We start from the raw sequence: 12190 nt of genomic DNA, 5'->3' as shown, positions 1-12190 counted from the left end.
TACATTATTACGTTAACCATATTTTCTCATGTTGTGTTTTTTTTAACAGGCACATGAGAGAACTTTTATAAAGTTCCCCTGTAGTCAATAATTTAATCCCTTAAAACTCATATTTGAGCACCAAAATTATATATTTAAACGTCTTCATGTCTTAAAATGTAACAACCTTGCTTCATTTAGTATACGCGGAGCCATGAATATAAGCCCCGCCTCCACTCACTCACAACGGCTCACAGATTAACTCTCTCAACTGAGGTAAACGCTGCACAATGGTATCGCTCTTTACAGTGTCTGACACACAACAGTAATTAATATGATTAGCCTTTAGCTTCACTGTTATAAAACAGCTAATATTGTGTTGCTAATTTTACACAAACCATGTTCCCGTTCGCCATCTAAGAGTCAGACAGCTGCCTTCTAACAATCCTTAGAAACAACTCAGAACGTCGGTGGAGGAAGACATATAGCTCATCATAACATCATATACATAATGCACCCGCTATATTGCTAAATGTACCCAACAGAAAAATATACCGGGATTCATCGGTTCTCTTTAGACTCCCCTGCTTCAAAGAATGTAAATTATGCTAAAGCTATCCGGCACCTTGATGTGATTAGTTACAAGGTAGTTTGTGACGTAAGAAATCAGCAATTTCAAACTGCGTTTTGAGACTGTCTTTAGTTCACTGCAGTTTTAAAGATGAAAAATACTCTGCAATGGTGTTGACTTATGAATTTGCAGATGTTTTATATAGCATATTAAAAACACCACATATAAACAACATTTAAAAACTTGATTTTCACCACAGGCGTCTAAAAACGTACACTGCTTTTTTTGAACAGATGATGCAGAAATTCTAAAATTCTGTTTTTGAACATTTAAATGTTTAAAATGTTGCAGACATTCTAAAATGCTCATTTGTTGAATGTTCTTGATGTTTCTGGCATTCTAAAATTCAAACGTTGCAGATGTTGCTGAGAAATGCTGACATTCAAAAATTCTCTTTTTTGAATATTCAAAATGTTATAGACATTTTAAAATTCTGCTTTTTAACTTTTAAACAATAAAAATCTTGTCCCATTCAGCACATGAAACCATCTTTCAGGTTCTGTAATTGAGTGTAAAAAGTGTAATCTGAGCTCTAGGTTTGCCGGGACATTTCACCATGACACAGAATATGTAAAGGTCAGAGCAGACATGCTCTCAATTTTCAAATGATCTTTCAAGATTTCTAACATTGGAAGTTTGGAAAAAGATTGTTGGAAAAAGTGAACCCCATTAGCAAATGTGGCCATGACTGAATTTCTGACTCAGTGTTGGGATGATGCCTTCACAACCTGTCACTGCAAGGATGCTGCTTTCTGCATGTGAAGCGTTATAACATGTTACCATGGTGATGTTGCAGAGTTTGTGTTACCACAGTTTTTTTGCTGTTGCAGTGAGATCATATATCTCTTCACTACACACACACATTCCGAGATGAATGTCTCTTTTGTTTTTGTAACTAAAGGTCATATTCATAATGTGGTACTTTTTTCCTGAAAAATATCCTTGTACATACTTTGAAAAACTGTTGTCAAAAAATGACCCTAACCATTCCCTTTAAAGGGACATAAATCTACTTACTACTAGCAAATTTAAGATAAAGTAGGTTAACGGTGAATAACTAATGTAATTATTTTTAATAATCCGTTCTCCTTTTTCCTTTAGGTCTGTTTTTGACCATGGCGACTATGGGGGAGGAGTCAAGTCCCAGTGTCACCACCCCTTCTCATCCCACAGGCTCCGCCTCCAGTCCACAGAGTGAAGTTGTAGCCAATGAGCTGCAAGAACTGTCTCTTCAGCCCGTCCCCAACTTGCTTCCTATTCACGAGAGAAAGAATGGTGAGTTTATTATAATGCCAAAACAATTACATCTAAATACTAAATCTAAAAACACAGAAACTTAATAGAGTAATAGAGTGGTGCAGTTATGACGTCAGAACTCGATTCACGAGAACTCAGAAGTCTAATTCGCCGCTGGTTCCATCTAGATCTTATAATTTATTTTTTAAAAGTTATGAGTAAAATAAAGCCTGTGGTAAACATAACTAGATGACTGCACACACTCACACCCCAAGCTGTCTTCTTTTAGCCTAGAAAACTAGACGCACCTTAGCGACAGCAAATGTAATTTGCAGCCAGGGTCGTCTAGCAACTCTCCACTGGCTTTCGAGCTGGAAAAACTATACTCTGGTCAGGCCAATCACATCATATATAGTGTCGGTGGGCGGGCTTAACATAATGACGACAGAGTTTTGACGCTTCCGCGTGAATTCCCTGCTACTTGAAAACAAAGAAGATGACCGCTGCTGCTGGTGAACAGCGGTCTTTCAAATCGCGACTCTGGAAGACTTGGAGTTAAGCTTTTCTTTGAGAAAAGAACAGAGAGGCACTGAAGTCCGTCGCTCTGACTACATCACCTTCTTCGTTGCTCTGGTTGGTTGTAGCCCTATCTTATTGCGTGCAGAGGGAATTTGAAAGACAGCCATTTATCCCGCCCCTTGGATTGAGCCCTGTCAATGGTGTGTTCCCAGACTTAACATCTTGATGTGGGTCTGGATTGTCAGGCTAGTCTTCTCTAGTTACTTATTAACAATGTACATTTTCAAAAATGAACTTAACTGCTTCAAAATTCTCATTTTTGCTATGGATGTGTTTAAATCATGTTGTAGAACAAAATAAAGTCAAGTCAAGTTTTGTTTACCACAGGCTTTAGTTTACTTTAAAAGGGTACTATTATGCTTTTTTACATTTTCATCAACATCAACTTTCTTTAGTTTAGTGTGTAATGTTTCTGTTTGAGCATGAAAAAAGGTCAGCAAAGTTCTAAAGCAAAAAGTCACTCCAAAAGGGATTTAGTTATTCTCTAAATCAGTAACCACTGTTTCTGAACTCCCTTTTAACACCTCTTTCGCAGTCTGAAATTTTCTTCCAGGAACACACTCGTCATAATATTCCTCATTTAAATAATTTCCACCCAAGGCATACTCAAAAAAGGGACTAGGCTTTCAGTTGCATTAGTGGTGTATTGAAAGTTGCGGTTATGGTAAGGGGCGTGGCATTTCCGAAATGTGTTCAAAGTGGGTGACCAATCAAAACAGACTGGTCCAACTGTCCATCAGAGCAAATTGGGCTTTTCAGAGGGAGGAGTTTCACAGAGACAGGAAGAGAGGTGTTGAAACAATGTAAAATATGAGAAAAGTTTTTGAACAGTTTAGACTCTAGCATGACCTACTCTAGAAGACCATGAAAACAAAATCAAGATTTTGTAAAAGGGCATAATATGGCCTCTTTAAAATAACTGTTTTTGGTAATTTAAAAAATAATTAATTTATTTTAGGGCTGGACGATTAATCGAAATTTCCATGTAATCGCGTTTAAAGGGGCATTCGGCAACTATTTCAACTTAATAAAACCGTTTAGAAATCATTTGGATGGTTTAATAATTTGTTCTGATGAGAATGGTGACTTTCCCCGCTCCCCCCCCAGCGTTCCTAGGCGGAAAACCAACCTTGCAACGTGGGGACTAACGTCCCACTAAGTTGCGAATAGGAAGTCTCATGAGAAGCGAGAACGAGTGAGAAACACAAACTGCTTTATGGCAATTCGACATAAACACACACGCCACCCTCAATGTGTATGATGTATAACCCACCTCGGTAGACATAGCTCCACACGCTAAAGTTGGCCGGCTCCGATAATAACAAATTCACATGAGCAGCAGTAGAAAGGGGGAGGAGGGGCCGCTAGTGAGTTTTTTTACGACATTGTTGTGAAATATACGCCTCACAGCTGTAGGGGGAGCTCGTTGAGAAAACCTGCTGCTGCTAGGTGACGTACAGGGAGGGCTATCTCGGGACGTAGGCGCCGTTTATACATATATATATATATATATATATATATATATATATATATATTCATATACATATATATGTATATGTGTGTGTGTATGTTTATATAAGCCTAAATATATAGCCTGATACAGCAAAGACAACGTCGCCAGTATAGACGGCAAATCGATAATTATTATTTGATTATTTGAAAATCGACAATTATTATTTTATTTTCTAAAATTATATTTATATCTGCATTTATGTCAAAACCTATAGACTTTCAAACATAATGTAATTTATTAATATGTATTCGTGCCAAAATGACATATAAACATATTTTGCTTGTAAACGCTTCCAACACACTTGCGTGTCGCGTGAAAAATAGAGGTTGGTTCTATTTCTAGCATGCATGCGTTTTCGGTGCGGCAAGACGTGCGTGTCACGCAAGCTCTAACCTGTTAACATGTGAGCCGAAATAAAAACGGACACGACACGCAGCCGAGACGCTCACGCCACGCAGCCAGTGTGCCCCCGGTCTTAACGCTGCTCCATCTGAGAGGACTGTGAGTTTGAATCACTTAGGCTATAATGTGCATTTGAAAAAGCAACACGCATCAAACAGCTTTCCAAATATGAGAAGCATTTAATAACCTCTTGTCCAACAAAAGACAACATTAAATAACATGCTTTTACTCCAAACTAACTTCATAACAACAGTTGAGCATCCTTCGTGAGGTTATGTGGCTTCTTACACAGAATAAGGCAGTTGTGTGTTTATTGGTCATGTTTAATCAATCGAAGCATTTCAATCTCCTGTTTATTCAGCTACACTACAGCGATAGGGATTTCCTGGGCTGCGTTCCAGTCCACTTTTAGACACGCACTTGCGAACTTCCTTAAGCACTTCCCCTCGGGGGAATCCCTGCCGCCATTTTAAAGTGCATTCCATTTTCGTGAAGTGGAGAAGGGAAGTTTATATGGACAGACACTCTCTCTCCCTCGATTTTGACAGAGGGAGCGAGTCTACTTCATATGTACACTTCAGGCAGCTCGATATACCACAATGCAACATGATTGTGACGTCAACAGAAATTGTGTTTAATTTAACCCACCACAAACAACTCTATATTAATTGTTTAAAAAAAACTTAAACAACTCAGACACATCTGTATACATATAGAATGCTGCATTAAACAATTTCGTAAGGAAAAAAAAAATCAACCCCAATGTGGAATCTAAGTGATCAAGGGCTTAGCATGTTCCAATTCAGCCTATTGCAAAGGTCCCGCCAGTAGTGGCCACTCATGCAACGTAAGCAATAACGTAAATCTGAGTGAACGAGACGGAGGGAAGTTAGCGAGTGAAGGGCATGTCAATTTTGGACTGGAACGCAGCCCTGGAATGACGGGGGTTATTCATAGATGCCACCTACGTCACTAGAAATAGAACGCCGCCATATTGACGACCGATCTCGCCCGGTATGGCCGCCCAAACTGCCCATTTGAATGAGAGAGAAAGACAGAGATACCTGGAGAAAAATTTAATTTTAGGCTCCGATCCTTATTTGTTACCCCCAGTTTTCTTTTGTCCTTTATTATCTGCCCCAGACTTGCCCCAATTTGCCTTCCATGATATTTATCTTGTGCATAACCCCTCCCCTACAGTGGGGATCGCTTGAAGGCTTTCAAGATTACAGACGCGTATCAATGTGCTGTTGTTGGATGGGTAAAAGACGTAAAAGAGCTGCACCTGGCCACCAAGGATTTATATTTAATCATAGGAAATGTTGGTATTATAAAATGAATTCAAATGATTATTTTAGTATGATTTTGGTTGTAGTTTGCTCTGACTAGGTAGCGAGTTGTTAGCTAGCTAAGTGGCTCAGCTGGTAGCTTGCCAGCTGTTAGCCACGGCTCATGGCTAGCTGTCATTAATCTGGATTAGGCCTGTCACGATAGTCAATAAATCAATTAATCGCACGAAAAAAAATATGAGCTCTATAGTTTTTCTGGCCGTGATAATTTCCATTTGCATGCTTTGTTTTCCTCGTCTCTCTCTCTCTCTATATATATATATATATATTATGTATATATATTAGGGCTGCAACAACTAATTGATATAATCGATTATAATCGATTACGAAAATCGTTGTCAACGAATGTCATTATCGATTAGTTGGTCTGCTTACGTCACGGGGAGCGTTTACTGGTACGCACACACACGCAAGGTCTCTCTCCCTCAGGCGCTCTGCCGAGCGCGCGCGCTACACGGTTTGGAGCAGTCTCTTCTGTCTCGCATGCGCGCTCTTGCTTGCGCGCTCTAGATTTTCGAGCATTAGTTTGAACTAATTCGCGGGCATCAGGGAGCCGCAATCAATATGCGGGAGACTCCCGGGACTTCCGGGATGTCTGTATTTTGTCTCGAGCATCAGGTTGTGCAATCAGTTCGCTCGCAACGTAAGTGATGGATTAAAATAGCGCTACCGCAGAAATAGGTTAAATTAAAACGGTGTTTACAAAGTGAAGCATTAAATACAAAGGCAGTTAATAACAGCAGCAGTAAAATATTGTTTTTTAGTCACTGTACTCAGTGGTTTTCAGCGAATGCTTGTGCACTAATGCATAATTTCTCCTGTCCTTTACTCAAGCCTGTTAGCTTGCTGGGTAACGTTACCTCCATTCCGTTCTCTTTTTATAGCATTTGTCTACTAAGTTTTAATTGTTTTTCAAACGCGATCTACTGCGGCTCTACATTCACACAATTGTTTTCAGTCTTTCTATATTTATTTAATCAATTTATCCTTATATTATATTCTTTTATATAGTATATATATAATATATATTATATTCTTTATCCTTATATTCCTTATATATAATTAATTTTAAATAAAAATTAAATGAATTATATATTTTAGATGTTTTTAGTTTGTTTTTAGTTCAGATATTCACATCTGAACAACATGTCTGTGTAAATTTGTTTTAACAAAAATTGTGTTAAAACATAATATGTTGGATATCATTTTTTTTAACAATAATCATGTTTATCAACTTGCCATCAGCAATTATCATTAAAAACAATGCAAATATTGATATTAGTAAAACTCAATGTGTGGCTTTTGCACTTTTTAAAGTACACTTTTACACATAAATACCCTGATTTACGGTTTTATTTAGTTATAATAAAAAAAAATCTAATTTAATTTCTATCCGATTAATCGATTAATCGAAAAAATAATCGTCCGATTAATCGATTATCAAAATAATCGTTAGTTGCAGCCCTAATATATATATATATATATATCTCTATCTCTACCAAAGAGACTGGATGACAACTCTGTTTAAGACATAACCGACATATTTTACGTGAATACTCTCCAAAACGGACATTTAAACATAATGTTGTGTGTATTTGTCCATTCAGACACGAAACAGAGCTCAATTCATTACTCGCGCGCTGTATAGGGGTCTATGGCTGCACGCTTCGGGTCAGGTGTGTGCGCACAGAAAGATGAGATATGATACAATATTAGACATTCATACAAAACATTTCTTCTATCCTTTTCTTTTGGTATAAAATAAAATACCAGTTCGGGGTTCCTCTTTCAGCTGTTGTTGCAGCCAACTGCACAACATATTGCAGGCATTAGTGAGACCGTCAGCCGTCAAAATGGCGGCGCAAAGCTACAGTGACGTCATGTGAACCGAACGAATATACTTCTGCGGCGGGGCATATTTGGCATGTCTGCACGGGAGCGGCCTCTGGTGTTCAGATGGAGCAGCATTTACTACCGATCAGCTGCACTGCACTGACAAACTGCGCATAAAATAATCGCAGTCTTTACCAAATCGCGTCCGGTTTCAGTGCAATTAATTGTACTATCTTTAATGTATAATTAATTGCAATCTATCTTTAATGTATAATTACAACCTATGCAATGCCACTGAAAACCAGTTGCACTTTTATAAGAAAGAATAGCTCATCTTAAAATAACCTGTGAAAAGACACCATCTCACAATTCCTGGACAGATTTTGCCCCTCGTATTTTTGTCTGGGTGTCTTAATGAGAAGAATATTTCACATTAATGGCATTGTCAATGTCACCACATCTAGCTATGGAGGGGGAAAAAAACTAAAGGCACCCTAGATAAATATTTGATGGTAAGTTTTCCACCACAAATATTAAAGTGGAAAGGTATGATTCATTTTAGACTGTTTTATTTTGCAGGACTTTTGTAAATCTAGCAGCCAAATGGCAAGGAATTTTATTCTCATTTGCTTATCACTTATCGGATGCTGATTTTGGATCCTCTGTGCATTCACAGATTTTAAAAGCTGATTTTAAAAAAAATGTAGCTTGAGTCACATTAATCAAATAAATGTAAAATCATGGTAACACTTAACAATATGGTTCCATTTGTTATCATTAACAATATGGTTCCATTTGTTAACATTAGTTAACTACTATAGAAGATTTTTTTTTCATTGTTAGCTTTTGTTAAAGTATTTATTGATATCAGTTAACGCTAATTTCAACATTTGCTGATACAGCGGTATCTGTTGATATTAATTAATGGACTCGAGCTGACAAACTTGCAATGAACAGTTGTATTTTTATTAACTAATGTTAACAAAGATTATCAAATACTGTATTATATGTATTTCCCACTGCTAGTTAAAGGGATAGTTGACCAAAAATTAAAAACATTTTGTCATAATTTCCTCTCCCTCATGTTGATCCAAACCCGTAAGACGTTCGTTCATCTTCAAAACACAAATGAAAGAATTTTGAATGAAATCCGAGCAATTTATGCAACTACCACTTTAAAGCTTCAAAGAGATTGTAAAACTAATCCCTATTAATTGAGCTGTTTAGTCCAAATCTTTGCTTTAGATTCGACACAATCGCTTTTTTTATGATGTACAGATTGAATTTAGGCTTTTATTCACATAATCATAAAGATTGATCAGTGAACATAAACAGAAGCTCAACTGAACCTGCCTAACCCTGCTTGACACGCAAGAAAAAAAGCTCAAACGTGCTGCGTAACACATGAGAATGAAGCTCATTGGTTCTTGCGGAAGCTCAAGCAAGCTGCACAACAAAGGGCAACTAATGTCATTGGTTCTTGTGGAGCTTAAACGTGCTGCGTAAAACACGAGAATAAACCTCATTGGTTTTTGTGTAATCTCAAACCAGCGGCGTAACACGAGAATGAGTGAGTTCATGAATGTTTATATCTGAATAAAAGCCTAAATCTGTTCATCATATAAAGTGATCGTTCTCTTCAGAAAATTTGGACTAAACCGTTCAATTTGTTTTATGATCTCTTTATGAACCTTTTAAAGCGTCAACGGAGGCACAGAAAGCTCTCAGATTTCATAAAAAAAAAAGATTGTGTGTTCATTTGTGTTCTTAAGATGAACAAAAGTCTTACGGGTTTGGAACGACATGAGGGAGAGTAATTAATAATTGTCAATTGTTACCAAAATCATAAACGGGACAAAAAGAAAGTGCTTCAACTGACGTGCACAAGTGCATAATAACACAATGTTATGATCTGATATTATAAGCCTAATGTTATGATTAGCATACATGCACATGGCCGAAATGTGACATGCTCATACATGGCTAAGCTGATTAACTGTGTTCTGCCTCATAGCAATGACCTGTTTAGCATGTGGTGACCGGCCTAGATGGTTTCTAGGTTTATTTTGCATTGCTTATTTTTGTAAACACCCACACTTGCCTCCCACAATCTTTGTATGTTCAGGGTGAAAATGTGGTTGTAGGAGTTATCTGTCAGGTGGCGCTACTGCCATCCAGTGGATCCTATCAGCACTTTGGTATACTTTTTTTTTCTGGAAAAGTATTGGTCAGCCTGAAATCTTGAACAATGATAATGAAACACTGGCCAATCTTCACTGATTTTATACATCAGTATGAGCTGAGTGAAGGTTAAATTATCAGAGCAATAGCACAGCTGTACATAAAATATTGCAATACACACAACATTGATGTGTCATAATCATATGTCATAATATCATAGAGTTCAAAAAAGGACAAATTCTCACTGACTCATCTGTGACCAGGACAGCAAGTCTTTGTGGTGAATCAAGAGCTTTGGTATCCAGGGTAATGACGGCATATCTCCACATAGAACAAACTACATCTAACAGGAGTAACTTTCGATGCAAGAGGAAGCTGCCTGAAAGGATTGTCCAGTACTAACCCAATTGTATCCAAAAGACGTAAAACCACAACTGCCCAACTCACTGCAGAATTAAATTAGCTTCACAGAGTCAATATTCATGGCCGGGCTGCTATAGCCAAACCTTTGGTCACGCATGCCAAAAGTCGGTTTCATTGGTGCCAACAGGGGAAATCTTGTGCTGTGGCCAATGTGAAACATGTATTGTTCTCGGAGTCCACCTTCACTGTCTGTCCCACAATCGTGGGAGTTACAGCGTGGAGAAGCTTAATACCAGAGTGAAGAACGGGGTGGATCAGGGTCAGTGATGTTTGGGCTGATATCATGGCATTCCTTACTGTACTTGATGGACACATCACTGCCAAAGACTGGCGGAACATTCTGGAGGACACTGTACCCTGAAGGGGTTGCCATGTATCAGCATGATAATGCACCAAAACACAGAGCAAGACTTGTGACAGAATGGTTTAATATACATACTGTAAAAGTGAAGTTGAAAAATTCCAATTGCCTGGGACAATCACCAGATCTAAATATTTTTGAGCCACTTTGCTGTGTTTTGGAGGAGCAAGTCAGAAAATGTTTTCCTACATCAGCATCACATAGTGACCTGGCCACTGTTCTGGAAGAGAAATGGCTGAAAATCTTTCTGGGCACTGTGAAGGAATTGTATCTGTCATTCCCAAGATGAACTGATGCTGTATTAGCTGCAAAAGAGGCTCTACACCATACTAATAAATTATTGTTGTCTAAAACCAAGTGTTTCAGTTTCATTGTGCAACCGTATATACACAGTCTGGCAAGCAAGTATTCATTTAGCAGATGCTTTTAACCAACCCTCATTGACCTGATTTGAAGTGCCTTGTTCAGGCTAATGGATCAGCCCTAGCTATCAGCCCTAGGTCTGGCTGCAGACATGCACTCTACTCTGTCTGCACTGCGCAGGAACTGGAAAGAAGTTGCATGATGTTGTAAAAGATTTTTAGAATTTCTTTTTGAATCAAATATAATAGTTTCAGCAATGAAACTCACATTGATGTGTTACAGAGGACATGCAATCTGAGTTTATACAGTCAACCCAAAATTAATATTTGGATGCTTTTATATTTTGTTATCTTATCCGAAGTCATTTATTTTACAAGTGTATTTATGAACAGGTGTCTAAAACAATAATTTATTTGCGGCGACTGTATATTTGGCCACATTGCAGGGTTGCCGCTGTGGTATCAGATATGTTTTGTCATACCAGATTATGTTTTGGATGTCAAATGGAATGAGAGACTGTGTTGTTTTATTATTATTTATATACTATTATAATATTTATTAATATGTTGAGCTAGCTGTTATTTTTGTATTTTCAGTTTTATTTAAATTTAGTTTTTTGTCATTTTTATTAGTTTGTTTATATTTCTTTTTTTAAATACTTTATTTTAATACTTTTATGTAATCTTATTTAGGTTAGATGCCAAGGCAACATTTCTAATTTTCAATGTTAAGTTGTTCATTTTAATTAATTGTAGCTTTATTTAAATATTACGATTTAATATTTAAATGTTGCGGTAGTCTTTTCTTCCCTATTGTGACGTATATCCGAGAGAAGCGGCTTCTCGAATAAGAAAAAAAAAAGGATGGCGACCCGCCTTCAATAAACGTGTCAATAAACACGTCATCAGAGAAGTGAAGAGGTGTCACTGCAAGACGGAGGGGAAGTTATTTTGATGAAATGTTACAAGGACACATGAATTAAAAATAATGATAAATATTGTAGTATTCAATAAAAAACAAACAAGAATTGTAATTTTTGATTTCATGGTGACTTTAACGGTAACAACATTGATGAGAGACTCCATTTGTCAGTCAGGATGTAGGAGACAGGACTGTGTTTGCTTATGCACCCATTTTATTCTTCAAATGCAGTTTGAGAATTTTTCAGTTTCATTACTTTTACCTTTGAGCCCATCATGTTTATCCATAAAGCATATGCATCTTTCTTGATTTGTCGCCTCCAAGGATATTTTACACCCTCACACTTCAGTGTGTAAAATCACATGCGGTTCAGGAAAGAGTCTGGGCCACGTTTGCTAAAAATGGCTCCTAAAACACCT

General features: G+C 37.5%; 1 protein-coding gene and 1 long non-coding RNA gene across 5 annotated transcripts in view; one reads left to right on the top strand and one right to left on the bottom strand.

Annotated features, from left to right (window-relative positions):
* LOC143721541 (uncharacterized) overlaps window positions 1-12190 on the bottom strand; it is a 323157-nt gene that overhangs the window by 167809 nt on the left and 143158 nt on the right. The gene's annotated exons all lie outside the window — the stretch shown is intronic.
* The window catches only part of mrtfaa (myocardin related transcription factor Aa), a 49449-nt gene that overhangs the window by 6923 nt on the left and 30336 nt on the right, over window positions 1-12190 (top strand). For all 4 annotated transcript variants that reach the window (XM_077211977.1, XM_077211979.1, XM_077211975.1 and 1 more), the window contains exon 2: window positions 1712-1885. In XM_077211977.1, coding sequence (XP_077068092.1) covers window positions 1726-1885 — 160 coding nt within the window. In that variant the 5' untranslated portion in view covers window positions 1712-1725. The remainder of the gene's footprint in view (window positions 1-1711; window positions 1886-12190) is intronic.

The sequence above is a fragment of the Siphateles boraxobius genome, unplaced genomic scaffold, assembly GCF_051911475.1.
Source record: "Siphateles boraxobius isolate OS27281-9 unplaced genomic scaffold, OSU_SipBor_1 66, whole genome shotgun sequence".
NCBI classification, from domain to species: Eukaryota; Metazoa; Chordata; class Actinopteri; order Cypriniformes; family Leuciscidae; genus Siphateles; species Siphateles boraxobius.
The sequence above is the reverse complement of the archived record's forward strand: the minus strand, read 5'-3'. Positions and strand labels throughout refer to the sequence as shown.